At 37.6% G+C, this 23,701-nt stretch overlaps 1 protein-coding gene across 2 annotated transcripts in view; it reads left to right on the forward strand.

Moving 5' to 3' along the window:
* Positions 1-23,361, forward strand: part of DTWD2 (DTW domain containing 2) — a 71,788-nt gene extending 48,427 nt beyond the window's left edge. The window contains exons 5-6 of one of the 2 annotated variants that reach the window (XM_071424392.1): positions 12,620-12,748; positions 19,879-23,361. In XM_071424392.1, coding sequence (XP_071280493.1) covers positions 12,620-12,748; positions 19,879-19,965 — 216 coding nt within the window. In that variant the 3' untranslated portion in view covers positions 19,966-23,361. Of the gene's footprint in view, positions 1-12,619; positions 12,749-14,869; positions 18,382-19,878 lie in introns of those variants that run through there. The other variant, XM_071424391.1, reaches the window with a different exon arrangement.
* Positions 23,362-23,701: the final 340 nt, after the last annotated feature.

Here is a 23,701-nt window from a genome sequence, read left to right on the forward strand (position 1 = left end):
AGTATTGCCTGTGTTGTGCCAGGGAGTGCTGGCCACTGTAGGGCTGGGATCCAGGCCCAGTGCATTGCCCCATCAAAGGCAAGGCCCAGCCCAGGATGCGCCCTTATGCTCCATGCACCCGAAATGTTCCAGCCAGCAGTCCACCCAGTCTCTCTCCAGTATTTGTTTGTACCTGAGTTCATTGCAGCTCACCTTACTTGCTTTTTCCTGCCTTGGCAATTAGTTCAGAGTCTTCTGTAGTGTATACAAAAATTTCTTTTGCAAATTGTAGAACCGTAGAATGGTTTGGTTTGGAAGGGACTTTAAAAATCATCTAGTTCCAACCCTTTCTACAGTGAGGGAACTACATCAGTGGACAGGGCTACAGGAAAGGGGTACAGGTGTCATCTATCTGGACTCCTGTAGAGCTTTTGACAGGGTCCCCCACAACTTCCTTTTCTCTAAATTGGAGAGAGATGGGTTGGATAGGTAGACTGTTAGGTGGATGAGGAAGTAGGTGAACAGTCACATCCAGAGGGTAGTGGTTTAGTGAGGGTCAAGGGTTTAGTGTTCCAATGGGAATCAGTGGCAAGTGGTACGCTCAGCGGTCTCTACTGGAAGCAGTGTTATTTATTTAGTGTCTTCAGTAATGACACAGACAAAGGGATCAAGTGCACCCACAGCAGATTTGCAGATGACTACAAGCTAAGTGGTGGGATGACACTCCTGAAGGATGGGATGTCATTCAGAGGCATCTGAATGAGCTTGAGAAGTGGACCTGTGGAAGCCTCATGAAGTTCAACAAGGCCAGGTGGAGGGGTCTGGACTAAATGACCCTTGGAAAGTCCCTTCCAATTAAACTATTTTATGATTCTGTGAAAATAAATAAGTAAACTGAGAGTTTTATGTCTTTCTATGTATGATGAGCTTTCAGCTCAGGTATCCTAGCCAAATTTTGCCCAGAGTAGTTAAACATTTTCTTAAATTCAGTTTTCCCCATTTTTCCTATTGAATTTAGGTATTCTTCATTGTACAGTTTGATGGCCTTGAAATGAACTAGAAAAAATGTGATCTGCTAGTAGGTAAGGTAAATGCTACCATATGCTTTCTTTCTTAAACATTTTTTTAAGCTGTTTGCTCAAATTTATATGAGATCCTAGGAATCCTGCGGTAAAATGCATCATCATAAAGCTGTTAAAATAGGTTGTACATTTGCTACCTATTAAAGGTAAACATAATGGTTTTGAGGCAAGACCCTCAGGATGATTTATGAACTTGTTTGTGGCAATAAACTGCAAAGTTTCAAGGTACTACACAAATGTTCTTACTCAGCACTGCATTTGTCAAAGGGTCATTCCTGCTGAGTTTATTTACTCCCTTCTGTCTGACCTTTTTGTGACATTCTCTCTCTGTGCATAAGATGGGTGCAGTCTGCTAAATATAATTCTATTTGCAAGGAATATAATCAGGTTGTTAAGAACACTTACTGTTTAATTAAAATACCATAGTACTACAAAAAAATCCTTCAAAATGCTTCACTGTCTTCAATACAAAGGGAAGGTGTACAAAAGGTGTTAACTGATGACAAGAAACTGTGTTCTTTCACCTCATAAACTGATTAATTAAAAGCAATGATGCCACTTTATAGTTGATGTGCTGTCTTCTGAAAAGGCTCTATAAATTTGAAATGTCAAGGTTATATGCTGTCTAGAACTCCAGTCAATGGAAGAGAACTTCAGCAATTTGTCAGGCAGGGGGAGCTTTTCTTATTCTCAGCTTCTGAGAAACATGGCCCAAATCTGCTACAGTTTGGAAGATGTGATTAAATATTTATTCAACACTTAGACATTTCTGTTCCTTTTCAATTGTTCACTGACCATCATGTAATATGCCTGAGTAGCTGTCAACACAAACTGGTCCTTGAGATTCCAGAGGTTTGATCTTTCGCCAAAGTCAAGTCACATCAACATCTGTTTAAAGAATTCTTTGCCAACTTACCTTGTTGCTCTTGTCAAAACTTCATGTTGTGCAAAGTGAGTAGCACTTACTGGATTGTATTTGTGTGGTCTCTGCAGCGTAAGCATGGATTCACAGATGGTATGGGATGTCTGAGAGTAAGTCCTATCAAACAGCTTGCTTGAAACTCTGTCATCATAGGGATTCTTTGGGAGAGCATTCTTAACCCTCTTCTGTAGGAATCAGTGAAGAGATGTGCCAGCTATTCTCAGGACTTCACTGAGCACTAAGAAAGAAATAATAGAGCTGCTCACGGAGTATGGAGAGCAAGGGACAAACTCTTGCCACTCCTTTTATTTAAAAGAAAAGACATTAAAAAAACCCCTTCCTCTACGGGTCCACCTGCTTTTCAGTTGAAGTGGTGCCACTGAAGTTACTAGGTAGGAGAGTCCCATGGGCTTTCCCTGAAGGGTCAAATGCTAGACAGGAAGTCATAAAATGCCACCTGGTTTAAAGCAAATTACATGGTAGATGTGATGAAATGCTAAAGTGTCAAAAGGTGTAGGACACTGAATTGTAGTTGGCTGTAGGGTCTTCTGTCAGCGATTCAACTTGCAGCAATACCAGAACTATCAATACAAAATTAATGCATAACTTAATTTGCTCAGCTATGCACTATGCATAGCTGAGCAAATGCTGAATTTAATTATTTTCTGTTAATGATGGGTAAAGTCATTAATGAGTTGGTGAAGAAACTGTAATGGTTTGAGGTTCATTGAATAGTTATAGCATACTTTTTAACAGTAAGTGGGGTTTGTCATCTAGTCCTCTGGTATATTCAGATAATAAAACTTTATTTGTGAATTTGCCATTTTCAAGCCTAGAGGATTAAGGAATGAGTAGCATTTTGTTTCTGAAAACATGTTCAAAAATCAGAGGAATTTCGTTGATGGAACAAGCAGTTACTCTAAAGTGTACTCGGCCATTTACATAAATTCCTTCCAGAGAAAGTTAAAATTTCCTTCTAATGTAGTTATTGCTCACAGACACAAGTGTAATACAGTTTATGTTGTATAGCAAACTGTCTAACACCTTGACAGTGGTTTACAATTAATGTAAAAGTAGAAATATAAAACCATTTGTTCATTTTCACACAGAAAACACCAGAACAGAAGTAAAAGCAAAATATCAAGTCACTGTTGTCATCTGGCTGTATCTTAATTAACTCTTATTCTGATTGCTCTCTGAATTTTTTATAGAATCTCCTATTCAATGAGCTCAGGAGATGCAGAGAAAAATACTTTTTCTCATCTCCACAGTTACGAGACTTCAGCAAGTGATGAGGGCTAAATAATAAATAGTGCCAAGTAGTAAATGAATTTTTTTTACAGTCCCCCTTTTATCTTTATGCTTTTTTCACTCTATTTTTATTTGTTACAGTTTACAGTTTGCATGAGAGAAATTCAATACTAAATTTTGCCATAGAACCTAAATAAATGAACAATGCCCAGTTTAATTCTGCAAGGGAAAGAAGTATGATCATGAATAAAAAGTGCAGGTGGGCAGGAGACAAATCAGAAGCCAAGGCAACAAAGACCAGCCACAATGGTTGCAGCAGGGAAAACTGTAGTAAGGCTGGTCCTGGAAAGTATGGATTCAACCAACCATCCATCCGTGCTCATGGAAGAAAACCACTGCACTTTCACTGACTTGTTCCAAGCACATTTCTTATCTATCTGTATATGACAGTAGTGTGTACTAATAGTGATTTTACTAATAATCCCACAGGGTAGCCCAGTTGTCCTTAGGGTGAAGGAGGCCCTGTGAGCCTTGGCAGTAAATTTTTGTTTGTACATTATATTGGTTTTTCTCCAACTGTGCAATTTTTATTGTAGCAAGAAAACTTGTTTTCATTAAGTAAGTAGTTCATAACCTATCCTGTGTATGATGACTTGTAAGATAAACATAATGATTAACAGCTGTTACATATTGTGAAATGTTTGATGTGTTAAGTTTTTAGTTGCTGTCTTATTACAACCAAAACATAAAAAAAAAAATTGAACTCAAGACAACAAAATGTTTTATGCTAGGACTGTTAGAAATTGCTGTTTAAGAAAACTGAGATCAAAGAGAGAGAACTGGGAATTATTTTGGGTCAGGATTGTAGGCATAGTTGAGATATGATGCTGAGCAATCAACAGTATTCTGTCCATGTGACATTTAGGTTAATTTGAATGACATTGGTCATTGACATTTTTCTGGTAAATATGTATTTATTACCTCTCAATACAGTGACATTTTCTTTGTGACTGAAAGGTGTGAAATGATTTACCAGATGTCAGATGCGTATGCTTCTTTATTCTTGCTGTTGTGTTCCACTGTGGGGAACTGTGAGGAGTTCTTTTAATAATGATGGTTGGGAACAAAATTAAGCCAAGCAGGGCAAACATTGCATCTGTGAACCGTTTATTGGTAATGAGAGAGCAAGATAAAAAGGAGTTACTCTACCAAAGAGGGCTAGAGAAGACAGAGCAAGAGGAAGAAAAATGGGATAGAGGGAGAACAGACAGAGGGAAGGAGAGAGCATTACCACCAGAGGTCAGGGAGTGCTGTCTGTGTCCATGAGGCACGGGCTGTGGATGGCTACTGTGGCGATGGGCAACCAGACACAAGGGGAGGGGTGCTCACAAGGGAGAAGGTCCAGAAATCTGGACAGAGTCACGGTGAGGATCACAGCTGTGGGCAGGCTCGGAGGCAGGCTGGGTTGGACACAGGTGGCTCAGCAGGGACACAGAGGTGAAGCAGGCAGGGCGCTGGTCAAGGGCACAGGGAGGCAGGGCAGATGCGAAGGTGAGCAAGAGCTAGTGAGGACAGGAGAGCCAAAAGGCTGGGGCCAGGGCAAAAGTGTTAGGCTCAAAACGCCTCGACTCAAAAGCAAGTTTTGACAAGCAAGTCTCAAAAAGCAAGTCTCAAAAAAGCCCTTTGAATCACCAAGCCTCAAAAGCAAAAGGACAGCCCCAAGCCAAAAGCCCACACTCAAAAATCGTGTTTGAAAAGCCCCCCAGGGCGTCAAAAGGCAAAGAACAGAACACTCCCCCAGAGCTTCTTGTGCAGTTACTTTTTATGCCCTGGCTCCTCCCAAAGTCCACCTGCTGACAGGAGACCATTGGCCCAATGTCCCAGGGCAGTCCATTGGCAGAGACCTTTTGTCACCTGACTGGAGAGTGTCTCTGGGGTATAGTGTCTGTGGTGTTCCCCTGCTGACTGCCTGCACCATGTGAGACATGAAATGGTTGCCAGGTGGAGTCTCCCCAGGGACAAGGCTTTCCTCCATCTTCTCCTAGCGACCTCCTGGACTTGTGCAACCTCTCTCCTACATGCCTCTGACAACCATTGTTGAGGCATAACAAAACTGAATTGATTCCTCACACTTGGGCAGAAGCTTTTTTTCTTTTCCTTTTCTCTCATAATTGTTGTCAAACCCTTCAAAAGATGTCTGAATATCCAGGTGCTAGAGCAATTCAGGAGCATTTGCAAATTTTGTACCGTTATACCCATATTCTCATGGGATAAGAACATTTCGTAAAAAGTAAACTGGAAATATATTTAATTTTGATTAAATTTGCTTTCCAATAGCTACATTAATTGAAGATTTTTTTTATTCTTTTACTTTTTCTTTTCATGTTCCCTTCTTCTTCTGCTGCTTTTCCTCTGTCCAAGGAAGTGCCTACTGCTCTTCCCATACAGTAAGAAAACAAGAAATTACACAAAGCAAAAATAATTGGTAGGTTCCAAAGAACAGTATCATTGCATTGATGCTACATTTTGACACTGAGGTATTTAATTTTCATTTTCAATTTTCTGATATTTGCAGGTAATTATAGTTAAATGGCTGTAACAATACAATTAATTAATTTTTCTTTCTTTATTTCATGACCCCATTCTCTACGTTCATACTCTTCACACTGACTGAATTTACTTGCCACACTTTCCTCTTTTATTAATTATTAAAAGAATAGTGCTGCATAAAATATTGAACTGTTGGCTGACATTAATTTTTTAAATGTAAGCAGAGCAAGAGAGATATTACCAGAAATAATTTCTAGATTTTTTCTTCTCCAAATACAAAAAAATACAGTGCCTGGAAATTAACTGGAAATGCATAGTCATTTTACGAAGTGGCGTGAATAACCTATATGACATGTACTTAAATATAATAATTTTTCCATAACTTAATGGCAGTATTAAATTATTTATTTCCTTAGTTGTAGGTCAAATTGTGCAATTACAGAAACTGAGACCATAACCAGATGGTATTTCAATTATTTTTTACAGAATATATAGTCCAGATATTCCTAGGAGCATTTGCATCTTCTCTAAAGTCTTACCTGTGAATATTTTCCTTTCCTTACACTTTTACTGTCTGTTAGCTCTTTGTTTTTTTGACATTTTTATCTGCTTCATGCTGTGTTCTTTTACAGGAGGTAAAACTGTTCCTTTTGGGTTAGAGCTGCAGCTCATGTGCACTTGGAATTTATTTCAGTTACCTGTTTTCACTGAAGGCCAATCTATTTACTATTTAGCTTCCTTTAAGGATAGCAAGGCCTCCTGGTTGGTGGTGTTTTTTTTGTTTCTTGCCTTTTTTTGGTTTTTTGTTTTGTTTTGTTTTGTTTTGTTTTGTTTTTTCTTTCCTTTTGGGTTTTTTTTTCTTCTTATGCTTGTAAATATTCATACAGGAAACGAAGGGGATTATACATGTCCCCCAGGGCTGATACTGGGGCTGATACTGTTCAACACCTTTTCTGGTGACAGGGACAGTGGCATTGAGAGCACCCTCAGCAAGCTCCCTGATGATACCACGCTGTGTGGGGCAGGGACATGCCCAAGGCAAGGGATGCCAGCAGAAGGACCTTGGACAGGCTTGGAAAGTGGAACTGTGGGAACATCAAGAAGTTCAACGAAGTGCAAGTGCAAGGTCCTACACCCGGGTCATGGCAATCCCCGACACACCCACAGGTTGGGAAGAGAAGTGATTGGGAGCAGCCCTGTGGGGCAGGGCTTGGCGGGGATGACAGATGGAAAACTCCACATGGGCCAGCAGTGTGTGCTCACAGCCCACAAAGCCAGACGTGCCCTGGGCTGTGCCAAAAGCAGCGTGGCCAGCAGGGCGAGGGAGGGGATTCTGCCCCTCTGCTCTGCTCTGCTCTGCTCTGCTCTGCTCTGCTCTGCTCTGGTGAGACCCCATGGCAGGGCTGTGTCCAGTTCTGGTGTCCCCAACTTGCTCCTACATGGAACTGTAGGAGCAAGTCCAGAGGAGGAACATGAAGTCAATAAACAGACTGGAGCACATCCCCTACAATGCCAGGCTGGGGATGTCCAGCCTGGAGAAGGGGAGGTTGTGTGACCTCATGGCAACCTTGCAGGATCTGAAGGGGCCTGCAGGGAAGCTGGAGAGGGACCCTTCATCAAGAACTGTAATGACAGGACAAGGACTAATGGCTACAACCCATTCTTAGGCAACCTGTTCCAGTGTCTCACCACCCTCACAGTAAAAATTTCTTCCCAATATCTAGCGTAAATTTCCCTCTTTCAGTGTACCCATTACTCCTTGTCCTGTCATTACTATGTGTCTCCAATTTAGAGGCAAGGATGTCCTGTGAAACAGTGTCCAAAGCTTTGCATAAGTACAGGTAGACAGTGTCAATTGCTCTGCCCTTATCCACCGGTGCTCCCTTATCTACCAATAGCTCCATCACAGAAGACAAGATTTCCCCTCTGTAAAGCCATGCTGGCTCTTTCCAGTACCTCTTTGTTTTCCATGTGTCTTAGCATGGTTTCCAGGAGAATCTGCTTCATAAGCTTGTCTGGCAGATGAGACTTCTCTGTAGATCCCTAGATCTTCTGCTTTCCATTTTCAAAAATGGAGCTTATGTTTCCCTTTTTCCAGTCATCAAAGTCTTTAAAGTCATGCCCTCATGGATTGAGGGTTTTGTGACAGGTATCTACTTTTTCAGGCTGTCCATTTGTGACAGTTGCATGGCAGTTATTCCCTCCAGTATTTTAGAAAGAGAGTGCTCTTAAGATGTCACTTTAAATTAAAGCCAGGGTTTTGAACAAGATAATTTATTTATATTCTTGATTTAAATTTCAGTAGCCTGCTGAGACTAAATTTACTCAGCCTGTCTTCTCCAGCACAAAGTTAATTTTACTAACTGCATGAAATTTCTGTAAGATACGGAAAACTGTTTTTGCTTACAGGTAAAAGGTGCTTGTGCAAGGTGGATACTGAGTGAAAGATCTTCCCCTGCCTGTCACCCATCCTTTGTCTGAGGTTGTTTTTGCAGTAGCTTCCAGAGAATGCTCTTACTGCCTTAAGCACCTTGAAAGCGATTTTTTGCTAGGTTCTAGAAGGATGGGCAAGATAGCAAGATGTGATTGTACTCTCTCTGAGGTTTTTTCTGGTGCCGTTTGAGGTAGTTTAAAGAAATGGCAATTTTTTTTCTGAAAGGTATTTATTAATATGTCCATATTAATAAATAGTGGTTATTAATAAATAACCACTAGTTACTCATATTAATATTTATTAATATGAGTAACTAGTGCCTATGTTAAGCAGGAGGACAGATGGTACTTTCTTCCTTCATTCTTGAAAAGTTAAGCAAATTAATTTCCAAGCTGACATTCAGATTTTCAAAAGACACTATCAACATAAAGAGGAAGGGATCTTAAGTATTAAGTTTTTTATAGAAGCCACAGAAAAATATATTATGCCTCTGCCTTTTTTGAGATGCCTGTAGAACAGGCAAGAATTGTTTAGTGTGCCCTGTGAGACAGATGTACTAACTTTTTTGAATTCTTGGTGATGTATTATTTTTCAAGTATAATTTTGCATAATGTTGGGTTCTCTTGGAGAGTAAAGCTGGTGAGGATAAAGCTGGTAAGAGTAGTGATGAAGAAATTAACACAGAAAAGATAAAAAGATACTGATATTAAGGAGAGGACTTAGAGCTTTCTGCTAGACCTCCAGTTCTATTATTTAAAATAAAAGCAGAAATCGGTTTCCTGTTTTTACTGACTTAAATTTTTAAAATTTCAAACAGCAGGTCTTTGACCCCATCAAGGCAACACTTTTGCTCCTATCAATTTTGAACAGCTGAACAAGATCAGCTGGGTCTTTAGTTGCCTGGAGCATTTTCAAGGAAGGCTCAGGAAGAAAAACTCTGCCCCAAGAAACACTGAAGGGTCACAATTTTTTCTGTGGTTCAAATCCTTTGTAAATGCTCAAAGGCTGTAGCATTTGCTGAGGAAATGGTGCATTGGCAGATAAGCCAGTGTTAAGTTAGTGTAACAGTTTGTGAGATTTGCTGAAATTCAGGCTTTTGAAGCAGGAGTCTTCAGTTACAGATAGAAATGAAACTTTATTTTATGTGTCGCTTCCTACTTCTGATGGCTGGGAAATTAAGTCCCCAAACTCCTTCACACTTACAGAGAGCAGATACACTAATTTCAGTGTCTTGGCTGAATTCCAGTGAGTAATTGCATTCAGATTATCTAAATTTCTCTCTAGTTTGAGTTGGCTGAGATAGTTTCCATCTTCTTTCTTGTTATTTTTGTGAGCAATATTAATCTGGCTGCTGTTTTTTCAACTTGTCATTTCTGTATTTTGATAGAAATTGATATTATTCCAAAGTGTACATATGATCTCCAAATTACTTTGAAGCAAAAACAAACAAGTTGTTGTATTGTGGTATCTGTCTTTTTATGGAGAAGCACTTCAAAAATGTCATAATTATTATTTTGAAATGTACTTAAACAGGGTATTTTTGTATACTCATTTTGAACTGAGATATTGAAGTCTGGTGTAGGAGGCAGACAGTCTGATTTTGTTTTAAATTAACTGTATGAATATTTCTGTAAATTTGAACTAAATTTGTTCAGCTGGATTTGAGAGACACAGGTGACAGATAAAGAATTAATGCACATAGATAATGCAGAAACTTGGATGAGATTGTTGCAATACAGTATCTGAAACTATTAACTGCACAAAAGGCAGTGCAAGTTTAGACCTCTTGGGGAAAAATTAAATAAGTCATCTTCCTACCCAATCAAGTCTGAGGACAAGTAAATATTTCATATGTCTAGGCATTTTTTCCAAGAAGATATCTTCCTATGTCTGAAATATTTAGTAACTATGGTAATTTGTTTTGGTTTCTGTATTGTTTCTGCTTTGTTTTACCATTCAGTTTATGCTCTGAATGGGTGGAGTATTGTGTTTTATTGGTTCAGTAAGTGTATCTAGTTTCAGATGGGAGTTTTGATGAATCTGTCCAATTTGCAGTAGACAAAGACTACCCTGACTGTATTTAGGTGACTAGGGATGATTTATTTAGATTGTGCTGCTTTAAAGAGTAGGGTAAAATGCATGCTGAAAGAAGCCTAAGAGACAAAATTGTAGCTGGCAGTTGTCTTGATCACATATTCTTCCTCTGATCTCCACCACTCTCTATGGTATTTTAATCTTATCCCAAGGAAAGTGTAATTTTTCAGAAAAATGGATGGGGACACTTGTTTCCATCCTTTCTCTTTCTACTCAGGAAAGAAGAAACTTGTTGCTGCTGCTGTTGCTGTCAGTACTAGAAAGTTGCCTTTTGTGCCTTGCCAGTTGTTTGAGAGCTGCAGTTATACACATGATACACATTTTGGCTCCGTGGTTGTGTGGCAGTGTACAGGCCCCTTTTCTTTAGAAGTTGTCTTGCAATCATTGATAGGTTTTCTTTCTCTGGAATGTTGATTATTTCAAGTGTTTTTCAGCATGAGACCCAAGGAATGAAGTATAGAAAGCAGCAAACAGAACTATTCCTAAGTCCTAGGGAAAAAACCCTCATGGCGCTGTCCAAGGGAGGGGCAAACCAGTGGGCCTGCAGGTGCTCCATCAGGTGGTTTTAGCCTCTGGAGATGTACTCCATGAAGAATGTAGCTGTCAGCTGTTGAGAAAAAGGTGTGAATATATGTCTGCTTTGCTGCTCAAGACATGTGTTGGAGAAGTGATGGACTGAGTTCACTCTGTTTTTTGATACCTAGGTAGAAGTTTCTAAGTGGTCCCTACTTCTTCCAGCATAGTTTTCTGTATACTTCAATTAACTAGGCTTCCTACTCTGTTGTGGTGAAGACATGGTCACAGAGAGAAGGCATAAAACCAAAATGAAAATACTATCTTCTTTTTCTTTTCATTATCTACACTGATGTCTACATTCTACATTTTTTCTTCCTCTGAAGTAATTTTATTCTTTTCTGGTTTTTCCATGCCAAATTGAAGAAGATAGGCAAGAAAAGCTTAATTTTTCTGAATTTTCCTATATTTGAGTAAATTGACTTTTTATAGCTAACTTGCTTGTGCTTTCCAGAATTCCTTTTGCTCTTTTCTTGTTTCCTTTTTTTATTTTACTATTTTAAATTTCATTTAAATTGGGATAAGTAAGGCGGTGGAATTTCATCTGACTTATTTATGTCTCTTCAGCAGTCTGGAATTTCTCCTTTTATAAATGGGATACCTTGAACTTTAAGGCATGGGTAAAATTGCTTGTAAGAGAGATGAAGGAAAATAAAATATTTCAAATAAAAGGAAAAACAAGAAAAGTGGAGGAGGAAAGTATTGAATAAAGTGAGGAATGGTGAAAGACTTCTGGCAGGCAAAATGGGAACAATATTATGGCCATGGCGGATCACTCACTCATTTTTTCAAGAAGCAGAAAAATAAAAGATGAATAAAAGACTCATTCATGGGATGAGTTTAAAAAAGAAGAAAATTAAGTTACTCTTTTATAACCATGTGTCTGGATTTTTTGTATTGCACTACAATGTTGTTGGAAAAAGAACTGAGAATTTTTGGTTAAGAATATTGACAATATTGCTAAAACATTATTTGTTTTACAAATTGCATTTTAGATATATGTGGAGATGGAAATCTTAGGAATACAGGAATAATATCTGAATTTTCACACAGAGTCACGTAGTGTAAATTGGGTATTGTTTCAACCACTTTTTAAAAACTTGGTAAAAGCTTTTGGAGCTATTGTTGAATTAAATTTCCTTTTCTTAAAATCCTTTCATTTTCAAGATAGCATAAAGTGTTTATCACTTCAGGTAGAGCCAGTAAATTATTTTCAGACAGGATTTTGTTAAATAAATAGTTCTAATCAATCTAATTAGCCTGATTTGTTATGTGAATAAATAGTTTCTAGAAGTCTGAGATTCAGAACTTTGACAAATAATATTTTGCCAAGATAGAAAATGTTAATGACTATATGGCCGTTGTAGCTTGCATGTTTTTGTGTGTTTAGAGTAATAAAAAAAAGCATAAGTGAATAAATCTATTTTTGTTACAGCATATATATACGGCAATTGAAATCAGTTGCTGAAATTTCACTTAGTCTTTCTCTAACAAAAAATTGTATTTCCTTTGCACAATTATACAGTTACAGTTGTGCAGTTTTTATTTGTGATGGTGACTCGTGTATTACACTGAACAGTAGCATGGCAATGGCATTTGGAAGACCAAAAAGCAAAAAGAAAAGAAGATGAGTGAACACAGAGGGAAAGGGGATGTGTTTTGCTTGGTGTAGAGAATAGCTATCTCATGTGTTATCCTGGCCCGTTTATTTTACTAGAGTTTGCTATTTTTCAGGTGCAGTTAAAACCCAGTATTTCCAGTCAATATGTAATTCGTACACAACCAACAAACACCTGTCTGTCTACTCTTGAATGTGCAGCTGTTGCTCTTTCCATCCTGGAAAAAAATAAGAGTATACAAGAGGTATGTAAACTTAAATACCTGAATTTTTCTTTTATGAATGGTACAGGGGCAGTGAAGGTACTTAGCTATTAATGTAAAACTTGACAGTTAAAATCTTAATGACAGTTGTAATAGTTTTGTTGCATAGCCAACTAAAACAGGAATGCAGCAATGGATACAATTTTTCATTTATTAACTCTGGAGTGTTCAAATTGCTGTGACTCTTTCACGTTGTGCTCCAACAGTGAACACAACAAAGTGATCTTTAACTCTGAAAAACCTAATTCATTTTGTGACAGGAGATAAGGTATGTTACTGCATGGAAAGAGGTAAATTGTTTTCTCCAAAAACGAGACAGCAGAGATGATCTGAACTCCCCCTTACAGCTATCTCGAAGATTTAATGCTTTTTTAAACCATGTCTTCTGATCTCCTGCATTCCTTGGTCATGGAATGTAACCCACTGGGTTATGTCTGCCTACCAGCTGGCTCACAACTCTTACATGTCACTGGAGGAATTTGGGACTTAATAGTTCTTGAGTTTAAGTTTATCCCAGGTCAGAGAATACTAATTGGACATTAGCCTTTCCTTGTAAATTGTGATCCCACTAGTCTGTGATGGAAGAGGTCATTAAGAAAATGTCCTTCTTAATCTTTTGTTGCTGACATTAGTAATATCAATTTAATAAGCCCTCTGAAAAACACCTACAAGTACTTTTACACCACTGAGCCAAGTCTGCAATTCAACTGTGTGCCCAGAATTCAGTAGTGAATGATCTGTGAAAAAAGATTTAAAGCCCATCCATGTACCCCTACATGCTCTTCTTCACCCTGGAGTGCTCATACTGCTCTCCATCAGCTAGCTAATATTTTCATATATTAGGTATGAAACATCTGCCAATTAAAAAAATTGCTCCTGCAGCTGGCATAATATATAGTATGCCATCTCTGTGTCTGCCTCTCTGACACTAGACTCACCTTAATATTAAATTAATTGGGTATAAAACCCAGATTTGGACAAAGTGTATAGACACACAAGAAAATAAAGCTCAGAAATTGGAACTCCAAGTAAAGATGGTTTTCAAGAAACTTGTGTATATATGTGGGGTTTTATATTTACCTTGTCCTTTGTTGTGCTAGGGCAACATATTTTTCCTTCGCTAGAACTTCTGTCTTACAGTGAATGCTTAGTTAATGTCTATAGTTACCAGTCTTATATTCTGATTCACCCCTACCACTGAGAATTGGCCCAGCCTACTTTTCAAATACAAAATTTCTGTTTTCTCTAAGCATTGCAGTAGCCAAGAGCTACATTAATGCATTTTTTATACCATCTCTGAACTGAGTGCTATTCCCAGCATATGAGACAGTGAACTGAAGTTGAGAGCCATGGAAATTAAAAACATGCTGGTTTGGTACCCAGTATGTCACTTAATTTTCCTGTGTGCTCTTAAGAGTCATATTTTTCTCAGTAGAATCTCAGCTCCTGCTGACTGCAGTTACACATGTGATTGCTTTACACCTTTACATCTGCACATGGGGCCCCCCTGACTTAGCCAGGCAACCAGAAAATGAAGAGTCTACAGTTAGGGACCACTTGAGATACATTTGGTTTGTGTGGCTTCATTAATCCTACGCAATACCTCTGGGCAGAAGCATGGACACAGTTGTGTCTCCAGGATTGCAGTCCAGGTACCTTGATCATGAGTCCCTCCTCTCTTCCTAAAACCCTGCCTCAAGAGATTTTTGTGCAAGCCCAAGCAGCTTAGTTATTGTGACTTATTCTATTGCAGCTTGTTGACCAAGCCACAGTAATTGATTGTAGTCCATTGCTGAGGTCAGCTCAAAGCCATAACTTACAGTAATGTGGCTAGGGCTGAAGTCAAGATTGAGTGGTTCCAAAGGAAGGAGTGAGGGATGGCACCATGCAGGTTGTGTATGACTGCTCTGTGATTCTTTCTGTTCAGGTCCACCTTTTGTGTCTCCAAAGGGTATATTTTAACAGCATTTATCGTCCAATTTGTATTTTATTAGCATTTTTAAGTAGTCATTGAATTAAAAAAATGATAATAATTGATGTCTCTAAAATACCTTTCTAAAAGCTTGGGGTTCTTTTGTCCCCCACCCCTTCATGTTTCTGCAGACTATACTCCATCCGCTTCAAGCTTTATGCTCTTTCCAACTTCAGCATGGTGCCCAGATCCATCACAGCAAGGAACATCTTCTCAAAAATGGCTTATATGACAAGCCCATGCCAAAGAATAAACGCAAACTCAGAAGAATGGAGCTTCTAGTGAATAATATTAAAATATAAGAAAGCTGTACTGACTGTACAGAGGGGTTTATTTGCAGCTAGCAAATGAATATGAATCTGGATTTGATCCAAACAGTTGACTATACTCTAATAAAAGAAGTTTTAGGTCCTTCTTAGGCAAGAGTTTATCTACCAGTGTTACAAACAGTAATGGACAACCTTTTTTATTTATGCAGTAACCCAGGTGCCTTTGTTCAGATGATGGAGGAGCATTCTCATTTCCTGTAGAGAAGAGGAAGAAAACTGAACTTAATTTAGACTTATGTTATCGCTTGGGTGTCAGATATGATCCTCAGTATGACTGGATGAATTTATTTTGGAGAGGCTTTTACCAGTACAAAAAGACAAGAAATATGAATATGGATGTGATGGAATGGTAAGGCCTCAGCAGTTAGAATAATGTTGAATTACTACTGAGCTTTTTAGCTTCAGTATCTAACTAGAGTAGACTTTAAAAGCATAATTCCCGATATTCTTTAGTTCAGATGAACATAAGGCATGTTATTTGGACACTTCTTTCTAACTTTGAGATTTTTATTTCTTCTATAATTAGAACTCCTTTTTGTAAATTTACATATTTTTTACAATGCAGTCAGGTTTAGTTTCTCCCAGACTTAATTTTTAAATTAAGTCTGCATATGTTTTTACAAGAAATTGAACAATTCTGACTTACAAAAATAAAAGTAGAAATCGTGATTTTTGGAATTATAACTCAGGTGCTTTGCTTTTACTTGAGCAAAAATTAGTCTTCCACAGATGGGGAGATGTTGTGGATGTAAATACATCATACTCATACTCTGACATACAATGACTATGCTACTAAAGGAATTAAACAAGCCCAGTGTAAACTGCTCTGTAAGAAGTATGATGCAATGACAAATGATTATGTCTGGGTACTGCCAACTAACATAATTATAGATCCTCTAGGCTTCATGTGTTTAGTTTTTCACTTCTAACAGTGATATAAATGTACTTCTTTCTAATGAGAATTGCTAGAAGCAGAAGAATTGGGTATTTTTACAGGTTTTCTGAAATATTTCATGATCTGGAGGGAAAAGTAAAGTGAAGTAAAGGTTCTGATACTCCTTTCTTCTACATAGATGCCTCCTGCATTTAAGAGATTAAAATGCTTAATGTTTGTCTTTACTGTCAGTTCCCCTCTAGGTAACAACATGAAGCTAATTGGGTACTAATTAGTCTTAGAAAAAGATATTTTGTCTTTAATTTATGATCTGTAAGATAAGAAACTACAGGAATGGGGTGGGGGTGGGATGAGGGGATGTGTAAGCATAACTAACTGAAAGCTTTTCTGCAATTAATAAGAGAGGTCAAAGTTAGGTCAGAGATTAGCTAAGAAGTTTTAGTTAACCCTGAGCTAATAGTGACCTTTTGTTTAGGCATGGATAAACAATATAATTTGTCTGGCTATGTGAGCAAAGCTTATATAACCTTTTCCTCTTCTCCCGGTCTAGATAAATCCGGTATCTGTCACTAAATTCAGCAAAGCTGAATTAGTTTTGACAAATCTGAAGCAAACCAGTCTTATATGATTAATGATAGCATAGATGCACTTTTGTTCACATTGGAACAGAGCAAGGGCATGTTTATTCCTGTAGCACACCAGTCGCCAGGCTAACTTGGAGTCTGAAGTTGTAGTCTTGTGTAATTTGTGTGCACAGCCTTGTGTGGGATGCAGTGTCCACTTACCTGCTGGACTGGTAATCTTCCTTCCCTATGCCCTGGGACATGGTAAACATGGTTTTCAATTAAGCTTTATTGTTCATGCCATATTTACATACATGGATGATGTTTGCATATAATGTTGTATATGTTAATTTAATTTACCTTATTTTAAATTCATCTCCAGAAGCAGTGTATCTTTTGACTTACATTTTGAAGTTTATTTTACTAGGCAGAAGATTTAATGTGTCTTTACATAATATGTGAGTTTATATTATAGAGAACAGAAAGAAATTTGTATTACAGCTGGGATTCATAGCCATCTGCAAAATGCCTTAGAATTACAGGATCAGAGAAATAGTTGCCTTAATTGAGTTATAATCCTACATTAAATACTCTTCTGTGTGGAATCTGTGCAGAGTTTTCATGTTTTTCGGCAATGGACAAATTCTGCACGGCCTACAGAAAGCACTTTTTCACTTTGTTGATTCCTCTTGGTCTTTTAATTTTGCTCCTGTGGATAACAGGATTTTGTAGGATCTTCCATGCTGGATGCATGGAAGCTTTTAATTGCTAATTTCCTCTGTTGTACAATACCAGATCAATCAATATGCAACAGTTACTGAAAAAATTAAAAACAATGTATTGGAAACCTCCAGGCATTTTAATTTTTTGAGGTTTTTTTGTATGTCCCAGCTCAGTTATAATGTAATGAACATTTAAGTGCAGCACAGCAGTCACATGAAGTTCAGTTTCAGATTTGTTTGAAGCTATTAGACACAAAATACAGTACTTTTTAGGTGGAATTTGCATGATTTTGAAAATACGCACAGTGTAAGAGGAAAAATTTAGAAAGTTTGTTTTCAGGTCTTTTTGATTCAGAATTTGCCAATAAATACATTACCTCAAAGAAATGAATACTCTGAAGTCCAAACTCTCTTGACAGAAGCTATGTGTGATGATGAAGTAGCATTCTTTGTAAGCAATTTCATTAGAATAAATTTAATTTGCAATTTTACTTTGCTGGAATGGTAAATCCGTTTCATTTTTCCCTTACCAAAAGATTAATGAGTGAAACCCACCAGTCTAACAAGATATTGATTAAAAATGAAGGAATGTATTTGCTTCTCATGTTTGGTCCTTTGTCCTTGTCCACTTTGTACTCCAAATATTGCTACCAAAATGAAATCTGCTTTCTGTGTGCCTCAGCCTTATGTGTTGGGAAATTGGTGGCATGGATAGCAGGCTTTTGAACACATGCAAATGTTTTTCAAAGGTGAACACCATATTTTCATGGAGTAAGTCTATGAAAAAAGACAAGGATGGAAATGTTATAAAATAAGAGCACAAACTACACCTCCCCTTTTGTTTAGAATGCTTTCTTATTAAGGAGATGCTCAGGACAAACATAAATGTATTTTTCTTCAACATTGTACTTTTGTTGCCTCATAACCCATACTACCAATAAATTACTCTTTTATTAGTTTTTCTTGAGATAAAAAGGAAACTTCAAGTGACTTCAAAAGAGGCAAAAATTATTTTAAGACCAAGGGTTTTCTTCTCAACTGCTACACTAGATAAAAAGTTGCTTATGTTGCATTATTTTCTATAACTTCCCTGCTTGTTTTGAAATTTAATTAAAAACTGGACTTCTTAAAAGAGATAGTGGTTCATGCTTTTCTCTTGATGTTTGTGTGTTTTATGTCTATATACATGAATGCACATAAATTATATATTTGTTTCTGCCTCAAAGCAATAAAATACCTAATTTACTGTGGTATGTTCCACTGCATCTCTTCAGAACTGAATTTGTTCACATGTGCTGATATTACAAATCCTAGTCCTTTTTTCTGTCTTTTTAACACCTTTCAATCAGTTAATGAAGAGATACATCTTTGTGCATGCTATTTGAAGAAAAATGGTTCCTTTGTTATTCAGTGAAACCTGCATGAAGACTAACGTGCTGTGGCAATTTCTCAAGCATTTCAGTTTCAGAGCCCTCTTCAGTCTTTCTGCAGTGGTGACTGACTGCTGTTTGGTGCCACACAAACATGCACATCTTCCCACCCTGAAACACCACCCAAGTGCTGCATCCCCAGTTCTGTCCCCTAGTAGCTGCAATGAGAAGAAAACCAAAATAACAGAACTGTTTCTGTTCTTTTGCACCCATTTCTTATCTCCCTTCTACAAAATGTGCACTTCAGGGACTTTCATATTGCTTTGGTTATGGGGTTTGTTCCTTGTATTCCAATTCACAATCCTTCCAGACTCCCAGCCCAGAGAGCTGCTGCTTTTGTCTCATAGGCACAGATAACGTACAAAAATAAGGAGGAGAGAAGAGTATGTGTTTTAAGTAGGATGAGAGACTGTTGTGGTTTAACCCAAGCCAACAGCTAAGCCCCAGGCAGCCACTTGTTCGCTACCCCACCAGCAGGATCGGGAAGAGAACTAGAAGGGTAAAAGTAGGAAAACTCATGGATTGAGGTAAAGACAGGTAAATAGGGAAAACAAAAGTCGTTCACAACAGCAAAGCAAAATAAAGAATTAATTCACTGCCTCCTGTGGGCAGGCAGGTGTTCAGCCATCTCGACAGCAGGGCCCCATCATGTGTAATAGACTTGGGAATACAAATGCTGTCACTCTAAACATTCCTCTCTTCCTTCTTCCACTAGCTTTATGTGTTGAGCAGGATGCCATGCAGCCTGGAATATCCCTTTGCCTGTAAGCATCTGCGAGTTGGGGTCACCTGTCCTGCTGTGTCTCCTCCTGGCCTCCCATGCCCCCACAGCTTCCTCACCAGTGTGGCAGTACAAACAGCAGAAAGGCCTTGGCTCTCTGTAAGCCCTGCTCAGCAATAACAAAACATCTCTGTATTATCAACCCTGTGTCCAGCACAAATCCAAAACACAGCCCATATTAGTCACTGTGGAAGGAAATGAACTCTACCACAGCCAAAACAAGTACAGAGACTTAGGTAAAAGTTGTTTCTGTTGTTAGTGTATGTTTGCTATAAAGCTTGGTACTTGTCACTGTGGCTTGGTATTCCACATAATACCAGGATTCTCCTGTTTATGAAGTATATCTTAGGTTAGCTGCATTGGTTTAGTGGTTTAATATTTACTAAATATTTCTTTGAATTCCATTGTATTTCCTAAAAGATGCTAACTACCTTTGTATGTGGGAAGGTACCTCTGTCAGTAAGCAGCAGCAGAATTGCTCTACCTATAGGACCATGGAAGCAGTAACAGAGAGCCTCAGAAGCTGTAACTGAAAGATTCTTTTGGACTTGAATGCTAAGATTTGCTCTCAGTGAAGAGAGATATTAAAGAGTATATACAAGTTACTTAAAGCACATGAAGACATACCAACTTCATGTGTTAGTGGAAGAGAACTACAAAAATATTTTGCAAATTAATAATATATAAACCATTTTCTGCTTATATACTTGAATGGAAATATAGATAGTGTATTTACAAAATGCATTTTAATTTTAGAAGTTTATCACCATTTTGAAATATGTTTTAAAAGGAAAATTAAATTTCTTTGAAACAAAAAGTCTTGCTTTTAGTTGCTTGTTTTCCTTTTATTGATGACTCATATATATATATGTATATAAAATGCGTAGATAAAAGTAAAAATAAATTTCTAGTGAGATTTTTATATGTTCTTTTTAAAGATATTTTAAGATGGATATACTGAGAAATAGGTCATATACCTGTCGTGATTAAGCATTTGCAGAATTGAGGTCATGTACATTACGTTTGATTTTTTCCATAATTACCAGCAGAAGGTAATGAGGAAAAAATTATACTGTTCTATATTAATGTTTCAGCTTATGGTGCTTCATTATACTTGCAGTAGTCCTCTAAGGGATTTTAAGTTCATCCAAAATCAAGTTCCCTGTTTTTTTCAGGGATTAGATAGGATGTCTTCAGTCAGTGCTAGATGTGCTGGTGTATGCCAAGTATGGAGTCAGTATTGTGGGGAATACTAGGTTCAGATGAAAAGTTCATTCCTATATTTTTCCCTAGAAAGATTATGTGGATTTTCTTTTTCACAGCAAATTAAATTCCATAGAGTAGTGCCTGGTTTGCTTTTGTGATGTTTTTTTCATGGGTGTTTAATAGAACTGTACATAACTGGAATCTTACTAGTCATTCTATTTCATTCTGAAATGTATCAATAATGGATTAGTTAATGAAAGGTGCTAGTAGTCAGGTATTTGCCAAAAACATTGAACACTTGTGGTCTGTGACCCTTGCCTTATCCAAAGACACTTTCTTTAATTTCTTTGAGCAGGCATTGGTAGTAGATGAAGTACGTACTTCAGTTATCTTGAAACTGTTGTGAGATTATCATTCTCTTGGCTTTGTTCACCTGTGTCCTGCCAGACAGACAACATTTCTCCCCTCTGGGGAGCACTTACCTGCCTGTGATCATTGAGAGTTTCTTTAGCCCAGCAAGCTGAACCTACACCTCAGCCTGCAAAACTAAATCCTCCCTGCCTGTTCAGACAGCAATCATGTTTCCTTTTGACCCTGTTGTCACTGTGGGATCACAGATGATATTTTGCAGAGCTATTCTGGTACTGTTGGGGCATTATGTGCTTTTGGTATGAGAAAGGTGAACATACAGGGGATTTATCTGAAATGGAAAAAAGAAAATGTCAGTATTGTCTGATAATAACAGACAAAATATGAAAGCAAACTTTTAAGGGCCAGATTTTACACTTTACCTAAGAGCTCCTAACAAGTGTTCCTTGCTTATATACCCTTCTCAAGAAGCGTGGAAAATCACAGCCCTTCTGTTGCAGAGAATAGAAAAACAGTTCTGTCTTTCTGCCTTTATAAGTATTTCTGTCTCTGGAGGCATGTATCACTTCCAAGATGGGGGAAAGGGTCATGACTATAGTGTAGCTCAAAACTGTAATGCTGAATATCACAGCTTTAAAAGTGAATCTGTGCATGGATGTGGCCTCTTCTTTAGGATATTTAAGGACATCAAGAGAAATATAAGTGTACTTAATAATCTGGCAAGGAACATTCACTTACCTGTCAGCCTTGTTGACTTCAGACATAAATTGCTCTAAATTATTGCTGTTGTTTTCATAATGTGTGTATGAGAAAATGGTACTAAGTCGAAGTGATAATGAAGTTTGAGGAGAGGGAATTGAGTATTTCTGGTTCTTTTTTAAAGGTAATTCTAAAATTCAGAAGCACAAGACAAATTGCTAGAGGAATTGAATTAGATGTGGAGAGCTGTATGAGTAACAGAATAAGAGAGTGTCTGACTCTTAATTTGCATCTGCTCTTCCTAGCACCTTGAAATCAGAAAAAAATGTAATGTGAATTTCATAACATTTTAGAGAATTTCATAACATTTTGGATTCAGTCTTCATCTTAATATTCTGTTGAAATAAATGATTTTTTAAAAAATGTCTTGTGCTGCTCTTTTTGGAGATATGAACTTTTCTTTTGTGAAGTTTCGGAGTATACTGTAGTGGTTTGGATTAAATTCACTGCAAGTTTTACAGTTAGTAGATTTTTAGTTGCGGGGGTTTTTTGCCTGTAAAATACTGAGCATATTCTCTGCCCAATATTACTGAAGCAACCAGAGAAGATGGAAAGCTAGTTGCATGCTGTATATGTTTTCAGCTTTCATGATGAAATAGAGTCCTCCTGAAATAATTGTATAAATTGTGTCTATTCAATATCAACAGGTGATTTTCATTTCCTTTATAAGTTCATCCAAAATTATGGTCATATTAGTGCCTTTATTTTGAGACAATTACTACTTCATAAAAGTAGATGTTTGGCAAGTAGTTACTTATACCAAATTTTATTTATGTCAAAATGTTACTAATGTCTACCTATTTGTATTTCTTCACTAATTCTTAAGAACTTTGTCCTCTGCCCAGCAGGTTGTCCATCTTCCAGTCTAAGGTTCTGCTCCTGATGTGTGTCAGGTAATCCATGATCATGAATAAATTCTTCATACGCCACTTCTTTCTTGGGGGAAAAATGCAGTGCTTTTGATTAACAACAGAACTTAATAAAGGGGAAAAAATAAAATATGACAGGGGTATTCTGCTGAGTGATTCTTCCAGTTAAGTTGATGATTTCTACAGGAGCATGCCTCATGAATAATTCAGGTAAGATGGAAGCAAGTGCTTTGCTGGCCAATGATTCAATGAAGAAATTGTGTTAGAACCAAAGCATTCTATGTAAAATGCATGATACTCTTAATGTATATGTTTAAGTATTAATATGTTTTGTCCTATAGGATAACCAGGGTGCAGTAGGGTTGAGCCCCAAACAGGATTAATGTATATCACTTCTGAAGCTGTCATAAACGCTCTGTTTTAAAATGGAACTGAGGGGAAGGTTACTGTTGTTTAACATAGCAGCAGGCTCCAGTTCTCAGGCAACCTGAACTGGTTTTCAAAAGAGATCCAAAATTTTACAGATGGCTATGAAAGCTCTAGTGAAGAAGCAGATACTCCACTCTATGTTGCTCTGCTTCCTGAAGAGTTAAATTTCTTTGAGTAAATAATCTGAGCAGCAACACAAGCAAGCTTTAATAGAAACATCTTTCAAACGTGATCTATGGTAGCTCATGTAAGAAATGCATAGTAAATACCAACTGTTGTGTTTTAATTTCCATATTCATTAAATAAATATATTTGTTGTGCAAATATGCCTTGTTGTGAATGCAGCCACTGGATGCTTGAGTTATATAGAGGATAATGACTTTGATCTGAGAATCTTTGAAGAGTTTGAAGACATTTCTTAATTTCTGCATTTTCACCGTAGTGCTAAAACATGCTAACTTGCTTCCTATGCTTAAAAGGAGTTTTTGAGAAGTTAATGGATTGGTTGCGCCATTCCTATTTGTTTGTTCCATTAGTGCTGTTTGGTAAGGCTGGAGTTCACGATGCAGCATGAACTGTGTGTGTTGGAGGCCTCCCTGAGGAATGTACAG

The sequence above is a fragment of the Agelaius tricolor genome, unplaced genomic scaffold, assembly GCF_023055355.1.
Source record: "Agelaius tricolor isolate 1412-34295 unplaced genomic scaffold, bAgeTri1.0.p SCAF_4, whole genome shotgun sequence".
NCBI classification, from domain to species: domain Eukaryota; kingdom Metazoa; phylum Chordata; class Aves; order Passeriformes; family Icteridae; genus Agelaius; species Agelaius tricolor.